The following is a 19182-nucleotide window of genomic DNA, read 5'->3' as shown; positions in this document are numbered from 1 at the left end:
GCTGTCCTGGAAGTCACTCTGTAGAGCAGGCTAGTCTCAAACTCACAGAGATCTGCCTACCTCTGCCACTCTGAGTGTTGGGGTTAAAGGTGTGCTCCACCACAGCCCGGTCGTTTAAGTCCTTTTAAATTAGAGTTTTATTTCACATGCCACAAAATTTTCCTGACTGAGGCTGGAGAGATGGCTCAGTGGTTAACCGTGAGTACTTCTCCCAAAGAAAACTTCAGTTCAGTTCCCAGCATCCACATTGTGCAGCTCACAATTGCTTGAACGTAGCTCCAGGGGACCTGACACCCCCTTCGGGCCTGTGAGGGCACCTGTATGCACACAGCACATATACCCATAGCCCTGTACACACATATACATAATAATTTTTAATTACCTTTCCTGTTGGATAGCTCTACTGCTCATATTTCATATAGATTTATTTTTTTTTCTAGTTCCATCCATTTGCCTGCAAATCTGATGATGTCATTTTCTTTAACAGCTGGGCGATACCCCCTTGTGGAAATGTCCCACATTTTCTTTCCATTCTCCGTTTGAGGGACACCTAGGTTCTTTCCAGTCTCTGGCTATAGTGAATAAAACCTCAATGAGCACAATTGAGTGAGTGTCCTTGCGGTAGGATGGAGCATCCAAGAGTGCTATGGCTGGATCTTGAAACCGAGGTAGGACTTGTTAATAAGTCATGGTATTGGGCATGGCTCAGGTTTGGGGCTCTGCAAACTTAATTTTTTAGTTAATACCCCAAGCAATATCATTACAAGATAAAGTTTGGCAAACTGAGATTAAGATCAGGCAGATCTCTGTGAGCTTGAGGCCAGCCTGGTCTACAAAGTAGGTTATAGGACAGGCTCCAAAGCTACAGAGAAACCCTATCTTGGAAAAAAAAATCAGAATTTTTACCTGAGCCAAGGATGGGTGTTGGATCCCAGGGTTTTCCCCTGCTCCTTGAGGAGCAAAACGCTAAATGCAAGGACTGTTTACGCTAACCAGCCAAGCTTCCTGCTAGTTTCTGTGCTTGCTCTACCAGCCTGATTAATTAGCCTTGAGCCTCGTTTTATCTTTGATATGGTAATTTCCCACCTGCAAAGAAGGGTTCCCAAGGCGCCTAAACCTCTTTTAACTGTCTGTCACTGGGCTCTTGCTAGCACCCCCTGCCTGCGGAGGAATTCCTCACAGGTGTCAGGCTGTTCGCACTGTGCTCTCACATCTGGCTGGGAGGGAGTATTCTCTTCTGGGGAAAAGAGTATATTAACCTGGCGGAAGCTAAATAAATTTGGCATTCGGCTATTTCTTGGCGAATGACCCAGATCTCTCTCTCTCTCTCTCTCTCTCTCTCTCTCTCTCTCTCTCTCTCTCTGTGTGTGTGTGTGTGTGTGTGTGTGTGTGTGTGTGTGTCTGTCTGTCTGTTTAACTCCCAGACCCTTGCCCCAAGCTCATGGTGAGGTACGGAAGGCACACAATCCATACCAGGAGGAGGGAGGCGCAGATTTGGGTGGAACCCACAGATGGGTCTGCTTTACTTAAGGTATCTTGATAATGGAGGGGAAATAGAATTCCCTGATAAGGGGACAGTGGCTATACAACATTATGCAGATGGTTCCATTCTTAAGGGATGCATGGAATCCTCTGAACCTCCTTGAGTCACTCAGGACTGACTCCAAATGTCCAACTCCACAACTTTGCTGAGGCAGCACTGTTTAAACTCAGCCTCATGAGGGCAGGAATTTTGGTCCTGCTTCTACCTGGAATGGTACCTCATATACAGTGGAACCCCAGGCTTAATGGTGTGTACTCCTACCACAAATAAAATCCCCATTTGGGTGCAGTGGAGGGTAAAAATGGTGGAGAAACAGGAGCATCTGAAAATGTGCATCTGCCCTGCACAGAGGGATAGACCCACTTTCTATTGAAAGCAATGTGTGTCCCTGCAGGAGCACTGGATTTAGAGCCGTGGCTTGGCCCAGGGTCAAGGCTTTCGAACATTTCTGAGTATTAGGTTTCTCTCTTTTGAAACATGAAGACGAATGCCTGGCTGCCTACCTGTTCAACCCTTCTACTTCATAGAGTTGTCCCTGAGGGCAGATGATATTGAACAGGTGTGAAGCACGGCCACTCCACACACACACACCTCGGTACCCCATCCCCATCTTCGGGCTCCTCTGCCCATCCTCCTGTGAGAATGCACATGCGTACCTCGAAAACACCCATACTGCCTTTGAATGCTATCTGTCAGCAACTCTAAATTAGCTTCAAGATTCAGCAAGGTACCTAATGTCCTGTCCAAATCCCTTCTGCCTAAACTAGGCTGAAAGCCAGACACACAGTCAAGGCTCCAATGAGCATGCCTTCCCTAGAACCCTTTCACACCCAGTCCATTTGTATCTCACTGAGATATTTTTAAAGTTCTAAATAAATTAGAGGTCTTACCCCATTTTCCCAGCCTCCACTATTCTTGGACATATTTTATGTCTTATTTCACGTGTTAGGAGATGCATGGTTTATACAAGTAGCATTGTGATTACGTAAGTCTACAAGCGATCTTTTCTCTCCATGTTTTTGGAAAATATCCATACTGACCCATAGATCTCGTCCATCCACTCTCGCTGTTGTGAAATGCCTTATTAAGTCATTGAACATTTCTAATGTGAGAGATAGACACTAGGTCGTTTCCATTTGTCTAGTGGTGCCTAACATCCCCAGATTAAGCTCTGCACCTGCTTCAAGTGGAGGGCTAGGTCATGAAGCAAGATTGTGATCAATTGACTAGCACAGCATGCTCCCCAGTGGGGGCACCAACCATCTTCTCCCCAGCCATGCTCGGGTGTGTCCACACTTCATGTCCTTGTTAATACTTGGCATTATCATAGTTAAATATTTTTTGATAAACTGGTGAAATAAAAATACCATGATTTTGTTTTAATTCTGATTTCCTTGATTCCCACTGAAGTTGAACAATTCTTTTGCTTTAATGACCATTTGTCTCCTCTGTGAAACTGGCCATTCTTAAGTTTTACCAGGTTTCTATTGAATTTGTCTCAGCTCTCCTGATTTGTTTTGAGTTATTTATGAATTCCAAACTATCTTTTTTCGTTCCTCTGTGTTCTGTGACTAGGCAAAGCCATCTTGAAGAAGAGGAAAATGCACTGAGAGCATTACCATGCCTGATCTCAAGCTGAACAAGGAAGCCAGAGCAATAAAGCAACACAGTGTTGGATGAAAACAGATCAGTGGAGCAGAATAGAGAGAGTATCCAGACATAAATTCAAGAAATCTCAGCCAAAGATTTTGGTTTTGACAAGCCAAAAACCATAGTGGAGAAACAAAAGAATCCTCAACAAACGGTGCTAAGAAAACGGGAAATCAACACGTACAAGGATGCAATTAGATCCTGCACAGATTCCACTGCAGATGACTCAAGAAGCTCAGAACTAAGCCCAAAGGAGCTAGGGAAAGTGTGCTACAGAAAATTTGCGACAGTGCATGCACTATAGGAGGTGTGCTATAGGAGATATGCAACAGGAAGTGCACTATAGGAGGTGTGCTATAGGAGATATGCAATAGGAAGTGCACTATAGGAGGTGTGCTATAGGAGACATGCAACAGGAAGTGCACTATAGGAGGTGTGCTATAGGAGACATACAACAGGAAGTGCACTATAGGAGGTGTGCTATAGGAGACATACAACAGGAATGTAGTACAGGAAGTGTGCTGCAGGACAGAAGCACAGGTTTTCTAAAGAGGACCCTGGTCATTTAGAAAGTAAGGCAGTTGACAAATGAGACCTCATGAAGTTAAAAAGTTTCTGTGTAGCCAAGGAAACTGTCAACTGAATAAAGAGACGGGAACAGGAAAAAAATCTTTGTCAGTTATGTTTGACAGAGAACTAACATGTCAAATATACAAAAGAACTCAAAAAAAAAAGAAACCAAAATAAAACAAAACATCAAGAAAAACAACCTGATCAGAAAAGGGAGTGAGTAGAACTGGGGTCTTAAAGGAGGCATGTCTTATATTTTTAATACCCCCACCCGCTGATATGCTCCCCCAAAGCAAGGTACCCCAAGAAAGAGGGACGCTCCAGTGCAGGAACTGTGGACTCAAACTCAAGCCATCAGGGGCAGTGTGTGCAGGCATCCGGAAAGAAGTCAGCCCAGAGTGAAGGAGCGAGGAGGTACCCAAGAGTGGTTTTCCAAGAAAAAACAAGAGACAAACAGTGTTGCTGTGATTAAGCCAGTAAAGAAGTACACTGTATTGCTTACTGTCCACGCCACTGTGACAAGGTAGCCAATAAAAACAACTCAGATGTGGAGGGATTTGGGCTCATGATTTCATGGGAGACAGTCTGTCGCGGAAGGTGGGGAGGACAGCTAAGTTTAGGACAGCAGGGGCCTGTGGTTACACCTTCTCAAAGGCTTCCCCCCACCCGCCACAATCTTCTAAACGGCAGCACTGGCTCAGGAGTATCTCTTCAGCACACAAGCCTGAGGCCGACCACCAGGCCCAAACCACAGAATGCACTAAACGGCGGCTGGAGGGGCAGAGAGGGGCAAGGTAAACAAATAGAAATTCTTATTTTAAAAATCAACCGTTTCATGAAAAGAAACTTGGGGAGTAAATGTGTGTCTGTAGATTTCAATGTTTAACCTAAACAATATCTACATAGGCACCCTATAAGCCTGGAGTAAGCAATTAAATGAAACCTACGAAATGTTTTCTGGGAGGAGTATGAAGGAAGAGAAAGAGAGTCACCGTGACGCGGGCGAGCTAAGCGTTCAGTTATCTTGCTAGGACTGTTTCATGTGTGGTAAAGCAAAAGAAAGCGTAATATCACAATGTTTAGAGGTACGGAGAACTGTGAATACCAAAGTGAAGTCAAAATTATTGGAAACTGTAGAGGAGATAATTGTGGGAAGGACTAAGGTAAGGGACTGTACTGGGTGGGTTTGTGTGTCGACTTGATATAAGCTGGGGTCATCAGAGGAAGGAGCCTCAGCTGAGGAACTGATTCCTTAAGATCCGGCTGTAAGGCATTTTCTCATTTAGCGATCAATGTGGGAGGGCCCAGGCCATGGTGAGTGGTGCCCTCCTTAGAGTACTGGTCCTGGGTTCTATAAGAATGTAGGCTGAGCAAGCAATTGGAAGCAAGTCACTAAGTCTCACCCCTTCATGACCTCTACATCAGCTCCTGCCTCTGGGATTCTGCCCTCTTTGAGTTCCTGTCCTGACTTCGGAGTAGGGACTGAGCTTGAACGTGGGTCCTCCGCAAGAACAGTATGTGTTCTTAATCACTGAGTCATCTTTTTAGATCCAGTGAATCCCTGTGATTTTCTACAAATATTTTAACAACATTCCGCCCTTAAATGTATAAGCATACACTATTTTAATAAAATAGAAACAGAAGAGAGTCATGGTGTCTGAGATATCAGAGACATTACTCCACTCCCTTCTCCTGTCTGACTCTGTGATGCAGGTGATTTATTGAGACCCCAGAACTTCAGTCTGATAGTGACCTCACCTCTGAGGACCTCTACCTGTCCCTTGTTAATCTTTCCTTGTGTTGTTGCTCTCGGGCTTACCCCAGCGCACTTCCCTCCTTAACTAGGAGAGGCAATTTGGGTGCTTAGAGATAAAGACTTGTCCTGGGTCATATCCAGAAAACTTCTGCCTGGTTGGATGAAGTCATTGAGGATGCTCCTGAAAGCAGCGTGACTCAGAACAAATTGTCGTATGATATATATTCTATAGTAACTGATGCCGTCAGAGGCAGAAACCAGCCAAGGCCAGCAAACAATACTGGGAGCACTTTGTTAGGTTTTGCTGTGACTTTCGAAATACTTCGGAATTGACTGATGGATTGGTGGGTTAGTTGGTTGGTTGACTGACTAATGGAATGGATAAGGTTTACTTACACAAATTTTAGACAAAAAATGAAATTAGTCACAGAAAAAACAAGTACTCACTGGGTGAGTAGAGCCAGTCTGCTAGGGAACTGAATAAGCATACTGTCTACTTTAATCCTAGCTGCCACCCAGAGAAGCAGATGAAATTACCCCCACTTTACATATAAAGAAAGCAGAGCCTGGAGACACCATGCAATTTTTTAAAAGCCACCCAGCCAGCATCCAACCCAGCCATCAAGTCTCTTTTGTAAGAAACTCATACTATTGCAGTCATCTCAGCTAATCCACACTCTGTTTTGAGCGCTCTATGATTCCAGAGGGCAGCGTTACCTAGGAACGCTGTGTAATTCAGCCTTGTCTGAAAGGGAAAGTTAGAAGACAGTGACCTAGGGGGCTGGAGAGATTGCTCAGCGGTTAAGAGGACTGACTGCTTTTCTCGAGAACCCAGGTTCAATTCCCAGCACCCACAAGGCGGCTCACAACTGTCTGTAATTCCAAGATCTCACACACACACACACACACACACACACACACACACACACACAGAGACATACATGCAGACAAAACACCAATGCACATGAAAGAAAATATATCATAAAAAAAAAGACAGTGACCTAATCAAAATTTTTGAAGTATGACTCTACTGATAGCCTTAGAGCAACAAAAGTTTATCGATCTAATGATTAACTAAATGCAAGTCAAGACTTGAGTAGGCGCATGGTGCAAACACCGTAGAGACGAACTGAAGCCTGCTCAAAATTGCTCCACCTCTCAAGTCTGGTGACCTTGAAGACACTGCTTTAACTTTCAAGATGGCCCTGTAAAACTAAGGGTGCACGTTTCTCGGAGAGGCTCTGGCCACTGAAGTGAGAAGCCTGCAGTGAGAGTCAAAGCTTACTGTTATTACAAAGGCTTCCCAGTCACAGCTCAGGTACTTCTTCTTACTATGTAAATGAAATTGCTTCTGTGTGCAGAAGCCTGAATGCTCACTAAGTGAAAATATGCAAAAGAGATGCCCCTGTGCTTCTCCCGAGGACACCTGAGCACCACAAACATCACTCACCCCCCTGACGGCCCCAAGAAAGGAAAGTAGTGATTCCTTGTGGGTTGCTGCCCCTATACGATGGACAATGGTCTTAACAAAGGTGAGAAAACCAAAAGACCACCTCCATGGCCAGGTTACCCATTCATCAGATAGCCACCTCTGTTGTGCGTATGTGACTCATGGTGCTGACACATTGGCTGACCACAGAAGAGAAAACATGGTCCGGCAAACCGGGCGTAACGGAACTGGCACTTTGCACAGGGACGTGAATAACAGCAGAAATTGGGTAATTTTTTGCAAGGAGCCCTGACCAGGAATCAGGTGACCATCAGGAGAGCCTGCCTTAAACGATAGCTCGTGACTTCCACCGACATCAACAGTATTCTGACAAACACTAAAGCTGGGTTCTTGTTTCCCGGGCAAGGTCAGATGTCTTATTGGGCCTTGCTGGGGAATGTCCAGTTCTGAATTCCTTCAGTTCAGTTTCTAACAAAGCCTCAGCAACAACCCTCTAATGTAATATCCCTGTATTTTTCCCATCTAACCCAAGTCTCCCCGATGTTATTTTAACATGATCGCTTTCTTCCAATATGCTAGCAACAAAAAATAAACAAACAAAGCCAGATTTGTTCTACCAACCCACTCACGTGTCAGAATTAAAGAGAAATCAAGCTGTTATCCCGCAGAATGATCAACAGCATTTCGCTGCACTTTTATTGTTTTTCTTCTTTGCAAATCAATCATTTTCTAACCAGAGAATCCATAGTTATGTCTTCTACGATAGCTTACTCAACAATACCGAGCAATACCGAGGATACTGTTACAGGCACCATGCCAGGTACAAAGGTTCATCAGTGACACGTCTTTCCTTTCATGGAGAGGTGCACGGAGTGCTGGGTTGTGTCCCTTCACTCTGAAGCAGTCTTCCTAGGGGCACGTGCCAGTTCTGACACCAACCAGCTGTGTGATCTCTGCAAAGTAGTAAGTTCATTATCCCTCCATTTCTTGATCTATAATACGAATAATGTCCAAGTCCTGGAATTTTTAGGACAAATGAATATGTATAGTTTGCTCAGAGTTGGTTAGACTTTGAGCATACTATAAGTGGTGGAAATGATGGTTACAGAAAACGGAACTACTATCTAGTGAGGGAGTCCAGTGATTAAACAAATAAACGAGCAAGAAAGTCAATCAAAGGAGACAAGTGACCAAGCGAGATGTATAATATAATTAAAGCACAGTCTCTGCTCTCGGTGGGGGCACGAGCCAGGTTGTTGGATGGATTCTCCACTGAGATAGATAAACACGGACACAACTTCTGTCTTGGTGGCTTCTAGAAGCACACGGGACATTTTCACAAGCCAAGCAGCCAAGCACTCACCCAAGGTAAAGATTGATAGAAGACGCTGTCCTCATTAACTCCAAGTCCCCAGGGGGCCCGATGACTTCTCTGAGGGCATGACATAGCAAAAGATCTCTCTGTTCATCTTCCCACGGGTCTGCATGCACAGTTAAGTTACAGAAGAACAGAAAAGACTGGATATGGGGCGGGGAGTAAAAGCATTGATGGACGTGTCCCCAGAGAGTGTGGATACAGACTCCTGCTTGCGTACATTTGTTTTCTTTGCCTAAAACGAACCCAAGCTGTGAACTTGTGGTTCTTCTATGTGCTAACTCCTCTGAATGCTTGAAGAGCCTATAAGTCATATTTGCCTTGTGCCTTAAATAATCCCTGCCAATAACCAGGAAGTCAGAAAACAAAGTATGATGTTCAAGAATACCAAGAAAGAAGACTCTGTGATAGAAACTGTCAGAAAAGACAAAGATTTCTCTTTTAGTTAGGGTTTTTATGGCTGTGAAGAGACACCATGACTATGGCAATTCACGAAGAAAAAACAATTACATTTTCAGGGGTTTAGACCATTATCATCATGGCAGGGCATGGTAGTGTGCAGGCAGACGTGGTGCTGGAGAAATAGCTGAAAGCCCTGTTGACTCACAGGCAACAGGAAGTGGTCTGTCTCACTGGGTGTAGCTTGAGCATATATGAGACCTCAAAGTCTGCTTCCAGAGTGACAAACTTCTTCCAACAAGGCCACACCTACCCCAACAAAACTGCACCTCCTAATAGTGTCGCTCCCTTTGTGGGCTATTTTCTTTCAAACCACCATAGCTTACAAAGGCTTCAAACTTTTGAATAAATAGAGTTTATGTAGGTTGTATTTAAAGAAATATATATATATAATATACACATAGAATATATATACAGCTTCAAGAAATAGAATACTATAATGACAACATTTCTGTGCTGTAGGAACTCCTCCATCCAGGAGCCTTTACGATACCAGCCCACTTGGGTGTGGCCTTTATATTATAAATGCCTATGTAAAGCACACACTCATTCTCTTCTGGTTGCTCGATTCGGGTGCTGTTTCCCATTCATGCATAGGACTATGATGTGTGAGTCTACCCCTAAATAAATAACCCTTTATTATACTCAATTCTGAGCTAGTGTGGGATTTCTTTTTAGCTTCCTTCTTCATATCTGAAGTAAAACTAGAGAGCATGTATAAACTAAGGGAGAGATTTAACCACTTTTTAGGGGCAGCATAAAAGAGAGAGTATATCACCATGTGGATCCAAAGAAATAATCCAGAACGCATCCCAGAAAGCCAAAAGGGGAGGGGGGACTGCAAACTCGAGACCATAGCTGGATAGAATAAGAAGGCAAATCAAAAGAAAGACTGAGGCAGCTAGTAAGGCTTGAAAACTGGCTGAGAGTTATTAAAAACTGAGTAAAGAATCAAATAAACTGAAGACTACAAAATGAAAAATAATCCATATTTGCATACTGAGTAATACTGAAAAAAACTTTCATGCCTTGAGTAATGAAAAGGCCTAGAAGTGAGGCCTTTTCTCAAGACAGAATTAATGCCTCTGTAAAAGACCACAGGAAGCTCCTGGAGGCCTAATTATGAACAAAAAAGGTCACCAGACACTGGCCCTGCTGGCACCTTAATCTGAGGTTACTCAGTCTCCAGAACAGCGAGAGATAACATTTCCAGCATTTGTGAACTTCCTAGTGGCGTTAGTTGCTTTTGTCCCATTGCTGTGACAAAATATCTAAGAGAAACAACTTAAAGAAGGAAGGACCTGTTTGGACTTAGGATTTGAGAACAAGGCTCAACATGGTGGGGAAGTCATGTGGCTTATGTTAGGTTTCTATTGCTGTGGTAGAGAACACGATCAAAGTCACCTAGGGGAAGAAAGGGTTCGTGTCACCTCATAGTATATGGTGAGCAGAAGTCAGAGCAGAAGCTGGTGACAGGAACTGAAGCAGACGCTATGGAGGAACGCATACTGACTTGCTCCCCAAAGCCTGCTCAGTTTGCTTCCTTATCCCATCCAGGAACAGCACTGCCCACGGTGGTCTAGCTCCTCCCACATCAATCATTACTTAAGAAAATGCCCAACAGACTTGCCTCTAGACAGTCTGATGGAGGCATTGTCTTTCAACCAAGGTTCCTCTTTCCAGACAACTCTAGCTTGTATCAAGTTGACAAAAGGCTAGCCAGGACACCACAGTGGCAAGAATGGGAACTAGCTGGTCGCATTGCATCACAATCAGGAAGCAGAGAGAAATGAATGCTGGTTCTCACTCACTTTCTCCTTTCCCCTTTTCTGCTCAGTCATAGATCACACTCTTTGAGATGGTCCTACCTATGACAGTGTAGCTCTTAGTTGATGCTAAATCCAGTCTAGTTGATAACACAAATTAACCATCACACTAGGCTGTGGTCTGTTGCCATAGTGGCCAAATGGACTAAGACCTTGCATTCAGGTTTGCACTATTACAAAGGCAATCATTTGGACAGAAGATTCTAAAATAAGGGCAGGTAATTGATTTAAGAGATGATGCTGAGAGATCCTGCTTTACATGTGTTTTAATTGCTGTGTGTGCTGGTTACTTTTCCATTGCTGTAATAAAATAAATAATAAAACATTGCTGTTTTATCTTTATCTTTATCTTAAATAAAGACCAAGGCAGTTTACAGAAGGAAGATTGTATTTGGTCTTATGGTTCCAGGGGGATAAGAATCTATTATGGACAAAAGCATCAGGCATGGCAGCATGAACAAAAACTAAGAACTCACATTTGAGCTAGAATCAGTAAACAAAGAGAGCAAACTTGCTATAGGGTGAGGATTTAGCCTCTGAAAGCCCACACCTGATGACAGCTTCCTCCAGCAAGGTTTACCACCTAAACCTCCACCCCAAACAGAACCAGCAATTGAGAACGAAATGGTCTAAGACTATGGGAACACTTCTCATTCAAACCATTACAATATTACCTGATGGTGAAATATCAAGAAACATGCAGTTTTGTAATTCAGAGAGACATAAGCTGGACTCACCTTCTTGGAAATGATATTTAAGGCCGTGAGCAAGGCAGCGATCATCAGAATGGCTGAATCTCAACAAAATCTAAGCTCTGGCTCTGGTGCCGAGTTGCCTCATCCTGCATCCTGGCTCTACCTCCATAAGGTATTCTACCCAAAGTACCACTTACATTTTCTGTAATAACTACCAGTTGTTGTTAGGATTGAAAGAAAGAACACATAGGTAGTGTGTGGCATAATACTGACCTCATTGGAACAGTGAAAGATAGATAGATAGATAGATAGATAGATAGATAGATAGATAGATAGATAGATAGATATGACAGCTTTCCCTGAGATTATCAGTGGGAAGGGAGGTGAAGAAGGAGCCGCCATGGGGGGAAAGAAGGCCAAAATAGTGGTTGCTTTAAGAGGAAGTTGTTGGTGTTGGCATTGCAGATGGACCAAGGCAGAGTGTCAGTGTGTGCTTTCTCAATCCCAGGGATGCTGAGAAGCCATGTTGGTGAAAGAGGTGGATGCCACACCTCCCTGTGAGTTACAGTGAAGAGTGTTGACGTCAGCCTGTAAAAGGAACAGCGGGCTGCTTTCCCGCCACCCGGATCCCAGCTAGCTTATACCCGAAATAATTACACGGAAACTGTATTCTTTTAAACACTGCTTGGCCCATTATCTGTAGCCTCTTATTAGCTAACTCTTACATATTGACCTAACCCATTTCTAATAATCTGTGTAGCACCACGAGGTGGTGGCTTACCAGGAGGATTCTAACCTGCAGCTGTCTTGGAGAGGAGAGTCATGGCGACTGCCTCATTGCCTTCTTCCTCCCAGCATTCTGTTCTGTCTACTCCACCTATCTAAGCTGCTATCCTATCAAAAGCCAAGGCAGTTTCTTTATTAACCAATGAAAGTAACACATAGACAGTTAACACTCCTCCATCATCAGCCCAAGAAGACAATACATCTGAGAACCAGGCGAGAAAGAAATGTGGTCAGTTCCATTTGAAAACTAGACTGACAAGGAGGAGAGTTGGTTGGGTTCAACAAGAAGGAAGGCTGGTGAGTGGAGAGATGTAGGTTAGAGGTGGGGTTTGCCTAGCATCCTCAAGTTCCAGGGTTGCATCTTCAGCAACATGAAAAGAAAGCCATGGACTGGAGAGATGGCTCAGTGGTTAAGAGCATTACCTGCTCTTCCAAAGGTCCTGAGTTCAATTCCCAGCAACCACATGGTGACTCACAGCCATCTGTAATGAGGTCTGGTGCCCTCTTCTGGCCTGCAGACATACACACAGATAGAATATTGTATACATAATAAATAAATAAATAAAATTTTTTTTTAAAAAAAAGAAAAGAAAGCCATGTACCTGTGCCAAGGACATCTGTTGTTGAAAGAAAGATCCAGCAGAGACACCACTACCCCTGCCCTGCAGGAAAGCTAAATGGAGTCCTAGCCAGTCCCTGCCACCAGCATTGTGAATGAAATAACTTTGTGAAGAAAGGGACAGAGAAGCTATGACTTCCAGACCTATGATCTGATGACAGGACACATGGAAAAAGAGAGAGGAGTAGGCCTGCTCAAAGTCTCAGCTGTGGGGACTAACTTGCAGAGAGAGCAGACTCTGGACAAAATTTGGCCTTGCTTAGATCAACTGCTTATAAAACCATTAAGAAAGGAACATCTATAGACGGTCCAGTAATGTGGCGAGGAGATGAGATGCCGAAAGCGGTGGATTCTCAGTTCATGCCTGGTTGCAGTGTCCACTCTAAAAGGTTAAACGAATCCGACACTGATGGGAATGCACAGAAGGCACAATACAACATGCCAAGTGACTGCTGGAGGCTGCATGTCTAGTCCATAAAAAAGGAGAAAGGCAGGAACTAAAGAAAGAAAGGAAGCGAGGGAGGAAGGGAGGGAAGAAAGGAAAGAAGGGTAAGATCAGGACTTGTGAAAACTAGGTACAGTAAGTGCAAAGCCAAGATATATCCCAGCTCTCTTGGAGTGAGTGGAGGGGACTTTGGTTTCTCCCATTTTGACTGGTCATATTACTCAGGCATTTGCTCAGTACCCTTTCCCGAGCCAGTCCTACTGTAGAAATGCAAAGATGTAATCCGTTTCCACAGCCCCTCTGGACATTTCAGGTTTGCTAAGAGAGAATGTCAACTCTAGGCTCCAAAAGTCTGGTTTTAATTTCTAATATCCAATGTCCGCCTTCTAGAAACTCATCCCTTAAAGCGGGCTATCATTTATTGTGCCTGAGAAAGCAGCTGATATGAGTCTGTGTTGAGCCACATTCCTGGCTATCCTTGGAAGCCTGTGTGGCGTTCAGTGGTCCAGCCTTGCCTCCTACTTCACATCAGCCACTCGGCACTCACATCACCTGCCTGGTGTCTAAGCCTTGGGAACCACAGCAGAACCACAGCACTCTTCACACCTCGAGGCTCCTGTACCGGCTGTTTACCCGGGCTGGTCCCCATTTCCTGTGCCTCAGCTCAGTTCCCCCTGGCTTTACCAATTCATGTTCCCATTCACCCCAGGTGGGGTTTATCTTGTTTAGGAGGTGCTTTGACACAACCCACAAAACACAGCAGAGACATTTGACGTTGTTGAATGTAAATAAGGAGCTGTCTTACTGAGAAGTGAAGGATCTGTTTATTGAGAAAATGCCTGTGGTTTTGTCAAAACCACACTGGGTGAGAAACCAATCAGCAAGCTGGTGTTCTCCTCCTGGTGTCTTCCTTCTCTCACCCACGTGCTCAACAGTACCCAGTCTCCAGTCTCCTCTGTAAATGGTGGTGAGACCCTAGGCAAATTTTTCTTATCATTTGGCATCTTTCTCTGGAGAGAGTCCTCCCCTCAATGCTGGAGGCTAGACTTACCCAGCCCTAGTGTCCTGATTCAATGTCTGTACTTTAAAGTTACCCACAAGGAGTCAGGTTTGGTGGTATGCCAGAGTTTGAGGCCAGTCTCTGTTACATAGTGAAATGTCATCAATAAAGAAAGGAAGAAAGGAGAAGAAAAGGGAGGGTTGGAGGGTGGGAGGGAGGGGGAGTTATTAATCTCTGGTAAGAAACAAATCACTGCTCAAATACACAGAGCTGCGTTCCTCTTTTTTTTAATTTAAACCCAAACTAAGGCATCAACAGAGTCCTTGTATTTTTCTCCTCCTTGGTGTATTGAAAAGCTCTGTAAAATTCCTGCCTATCAAATCTACATTGCAGGGGAGTTGAGTAGGCGTCTTGTCTCCCACCAGGTTTACTCTGCCGAAAGTGCTCTGCCTGGACTGCATATCTTAGAGCCCAGGAGTACTACTTGTACGTCCGTGAGCTCAGAGAGCCCAAGAATCGCTCTTTCAAGACATCCTGCAAGGCGGTGGAGCAAATTGTAGCTTCTCCTTCATCAGAAATAAACGTCTCCTCTAATACTATAGTCAAATAATCACCCACCTGAAGCGCCCTGCACAGTGATGGAGCCCACTGCCTCACTCTCGCAGTGACTCAGGGCTGGAATTATATTTCGGGAAGCTGTCGGTTCGTTGGACTCTCAAACCTGAATGATAGTACCATGGTAAGAACCCAGCACCCACAGGCTGCTATCACGTGGCGGTTAAGCTAGAGTCAAAACTCCAACCTTGCTCCTTTCCGCTTCAGCAGACAATCCTGGGCAACTGTTTAACCTTCCCGTGCCAAAGTTTCCTTGCAGGCCTGGAGAGGGTCACAGTGCCCTGTCCTGGGGTGCTGTGATGAACAAGAGGGTGAATCTACTCAGTGCTAGGAATAGCGCCCAATGACAGCAAGGACATGTTTCGTAACATTCAACCTTTTAACCGAGAGCGTTTGAAACTCTCTAACATGTCCGAGTTTGAATCAGCGCTTGGAATTAGAAAACTTAAACGCCTGGGACTCAAACCATAGAGCAAGAACGGAACACGGACAGGGCGCGGCTCAGTACAGCTTTTTCTCCAATCAGAGTCCTCAAGGCTGAAGTCACGTACGCGACCTCGTCCAATCTGGTCCTTAGGAGGGCGGGAACGCCAGCGCCTACCTGCACCTGTAGCTGGGTGGCCGCCTCCTGTCCCACCCTGACCCTCCCCGCCTCCGCGGTTCTGGCGTCTCAGTCCCTTGGCCAGCCACCAGCAGGTGGGCAGATGTCTCGGCGCGTTCCTACGGACGCTCAGGAAGAGCGAGTGCGCAGGAGTCGGCGGCCGAGGTTCCATCTCTCAGCGGCCCGGGAACAGTGCAAGCAGGGAGAAGGGACGCGCCCCAGAATGTGAGACTCCCACCAGGAAAAGCTTTCTGGACTTGCCCTGGGGCAGCGGATCTGACAGCCCCTGCGACCTAAGCGGACCGTGCTGCCAGCCCTGGGTTGTCCCCGCAGTGTGCGGGAATCAAAGGTGTTGAGCCAGACCAGCAACAACGATTCCTGCATTTCTCCGAGACCGCGCCAACCGGCACAGCGCCTAAGCTTCAGGCAGTCCCTAGACGTCCCTTGGTGACCCTGAAAGCCCCTACAGGTGAGCGAACCAGAGTTCCTCTGCATCTGACTAGACAGACCCTAGAGCTTCAATGTCCCTTGGGAATGCTGCCCCATGCCTGGCGGTGCCCCTCCTCCTGCTGCCAGAGGAGAGGCCCCCAGAACAGTGCTCTGCCTACTTTTACATTATTTGTCATCTTTTCCTTGTGCGATGCTCACAAAGTCTTTCCCTGCACACCAAGTTGATCACTGTGGGGAAGAAAGTGTCGGGTGGAGGACCACGGCGTAGTGGCGGACCACGGCCACTATTAATAAATGCCTTGGGGGCAAGGGTTTGTTTTTCCAATCTGCAAGGTAGGAGGGAGTAGGATGTTTGCAAACCGCATTGCAGACGGTGACTGAGGGTATAGGCGCCGTTCATAGGGATTCAATTTTGGGCCGCTTCTGCTTTCGAGTTGGGGCATCCTGGGGAGGAGATAGTGCCAGTGGCCCCGGCACTGTCTCCCTTAGGCACAGAGACTTCCTCTCTCGGGCAGTTCCGGGAGAACCTGCAACAGCAAACGGGCGGCCCAAGATTCCGTCTTTTGAGCACTCTCGAATCCTAGAAGCTCGCCGCGCGTGGGATGTGGAGCTCGGAATCGAAATCTAGAAATGGGCGGTGCTCGAGAGCCCTGCCCACTCTCGGTGGTCGTGTCCAGTTGCAGGCGCCCGGGAAGTGTGCCAGTGGTCTGGCTTGCAGTATTAGAGGTTTGGGGGACCCGTTATTCACTGTTTGGGGAAAAAAAAAGGATATTTTTCTGGAGTTCTGGTTGCGCTCTCTCTTTTGGAGGATGGAACCGCTCAAGGGAAAGTACCAGAAGTCTTTAGTTTATAACTAAAACGCTTGAGAGTTGGAGAGCTAAGGGAAGACAGGCTGGGGTCCGCGGCCTTCCTACCAGCGCGATATTGGCCTCTAGGGAGTAAAAGGAAGAGTAGGATGGCGGTTTTCAAAGGAAGTTCAGTCTAGACGGCCTCTGAAAGTCACAAGGCAGAAGTGGTTTGAAGCAGTTCGGTGTAAGCACAATATGCTTAGGCGTCTGGCTTTCTCAGTTGGATACACTCCCAAGCATCATCTTTCAACATCGTAGGAAACGGTTTTAGCCCGCTCCGGCATAACAGTCCTCCTCCGTTGTTCCTCTGAAGAATAGGGGTTCAAGGGCAGGTGGGCACCTATAGTGGTCCTACAGTCAGGTGGAGTGGCAGGCCGGGCCATAATCCCTTTGGAGCCAGGTTGATCAAGATGGTCAGGCCGTCTACTGGGGGGCTACTGCACTTACTAGGGAGCGAAGGCAAAGGTTGAGGAGATATTTGTAGATCAGGCGGTATCTAGCGGGAGGTCACCAGGTTCACCGCGCATACTGCGGCGCCGTGGCTTGGAAACCCAAATCATAGGAAAGGAGAATGGGGAGCCTGTTACTCGACCAACTCAAGTTTTCTTTTCCTCTCTGTGCAGGGCGCTCTTCGATTCCCACCAGGCAGCCTGCCAGCGTGGAAGAATCCTGGGAAGGCCGAAGTGAACTGTCTTGAGACCACCAAGTGAGGGGGAGGGACGTCCTGGCCCAGGCCCTTCCCCACGCGGAGCGACCGTGGTCCCCAAGAGTGCGGACCATGGCGGACAGTAGCGGCTCCACCAGCAACTCCAGCCCCTGGTGGAAATCTCTAACCAGGAAAAAAAGCAAAGAAGTCACCGTGGGAGCACAGCCTCATGTTAAGCCAGAGGCGGAGGATCACACACTGCCTTACTTGAAACGGACTAGCAGCTCTGGAGACAACCAGCACTCCGATGTCCTTGGGAACGCGGGAGAGCCACCCGAGTCAGATAAGTTGGGTGAGGAGAAATCAGGCAACAGCCGGCGTAATTTGAAGATCTCACGCTCTGGCCGATTTAAGGAGAAGAGGAAAGTACGCGCCACACTGCTTCCCGAAGGAGACAGGTCCCCCGAGGAGGAGGCCGATTTTCCGGATTACCCCCAGGAGGACAAGCAATAGCCTGAACAAGCTTCCAGGACTGTCTCTCTCTGAGGAGAGAAAAACACTATTACCTGAGCCCTGGTACTTGATGTCTTACCCAACTTCAGAATATTCAGGGGGCCAAAGGCCTTAAAAGATTTAAATTTTTTTTCTAGAAAATGAAGTGTCAGCTGAGTCTTCAATAGTCCGTGACTCAAAGACTAGTAAGTATTTATTTGTGGGGAGGGTAGACAGTTGCTTCTGAGGAAGTTGGCTTTTTAAAAAGTTGTTCTGAGGCATTGCTGTTGTTCCTGTCACCTGTGGGACTAAAAAGGCTGGATGGCTCTTTCAGAGGCAATGAGTATGTGACCATCTCTCTGACTTCCCAAATGTGGAAGCCATGCCCTTGCCGGGGACTCCGGAGAGCAAATTACAGTACTGTTTTTAATGATTGAGAAATGCACTTTAGGGTACTACCCTAGATTTATTCCTATTGAAGGGATGGAATCTCCCCTCCCCCCTCAGTTTAGAAGCATTCAGAAGGTTGTTTTAAATGAGGACCACAATGCTGTATGACGGTTTATTGTGCACCATTAAAACTGTTGAACTGTAAGACTTAAGGTGACTTTGTGTTTTTTCCTGTTCTAACTCTGAAGCTCGTCATACTGAGAAACAGGCCTGCAAGGTCCCTAAGTGACAAGGTTAATTATTGGCCACGCAGCTACTGTTGGAAAGCTGCTAGCCCAAGAACTTTTCGAGAAACCGGCAACACCCAGCTGGAACCAGTTTGCCAGATATTTCAATTTGCCAACCAAATTCAATGGAAGGGAGGGACCAATTCATGCTACCTAAACTCTCCTGTTCCTTCGGTGTGTTTCCCCAGAGTAACTCACAAAGCCAATAATGCGTCCTTTTCACTATCCATTGTGAACCCCGCCGGAATTGTCCAAAAACATTTTAACGCATGGGCTGAGCTCATTTACTCTGTGCAGAGCTGCCTTCCCCACCTGTTGCTTCAAAGCCTTTGTCATTTAGCCTGAGTCCACATTTATCTAGTTTCAAGGCCTTTGATCTGTCAAGCCGAAGATTCTTAAAAACAAAACAAAATCTACCTGTTTGTTCTTATTATGAACTTCCAGCAGAGGAGGAAATGAATACCACCCGCTTTCAGCAAATTGCAAGAGTTTGGTACCCTAGAAAGAGGCACCAAGAACTCTTCTCTGCACAATCCCCGTCCTTCACAAACAAACGCAGAGACATCGCCCACACCAGAAGGGCTGTCCTTTTAGTTAGTAACAAGGAAACAGGTGGGGAGGCTCCATCTTTTACATATGAAGCCTGGGGTGTTGTTATTGAATTATTTATTTATGAAAT

General features: G+C 46.0%; 1 protein-coding gene across 1 annotated transcript; it reads left to right on the top strand.

Moving 5' to 3' along the window:
• The first annotated feature begins 15421 nt into the window (after window positions 1-15421).
• Window positions 15422-18421, top strand: Prr15 (proline rich 15). The gene is made up of 2 exons (XM_048440375.3): window positions 15422-15859; window positions 17312-18421. The coding sequence occupies exon 2, from the start codon at window positions 17467-17469 to the stop codon at window positions 17845-17847; it is 381 nt and encodes a 126-aa protein (XP_048296332.2). The 5' UTR covers window positions 15422-15859; window positions 17312-17466; the 3' UTR covers window positions 17848-18421.
• The last annotated feature ends 761 nt before the right edge of the window (window positions 18422-19182 follow it).

Source organism: Myodes glareolus, chromosome 6, assembly GCF_982192425.1.
Source record: "Myodes glareolus chromosome 6, mMyoGla1.1, whole genome shotgun sequence".
Taxonomy (NCBI): domain Eukaryota; kingdom Metazoa; phylum Chordata; class Mammalia; order Rodentia; family Cricetidae; genus Myodes; species Myodes glareolus.
This window is presented reverse-complemented; position numbering and strand designations above follow the sequence as displayed.

Bases quoted from the DNA above. Each gene is read 5' to 3' on its own strand.
- Prr15 (XM_048440375.3), top strand. From the start codon at position 17,467: ATGGCGGACAGTAGCGGCTCCACCAGCAACTCCAGCCCCTGGTGGAAA.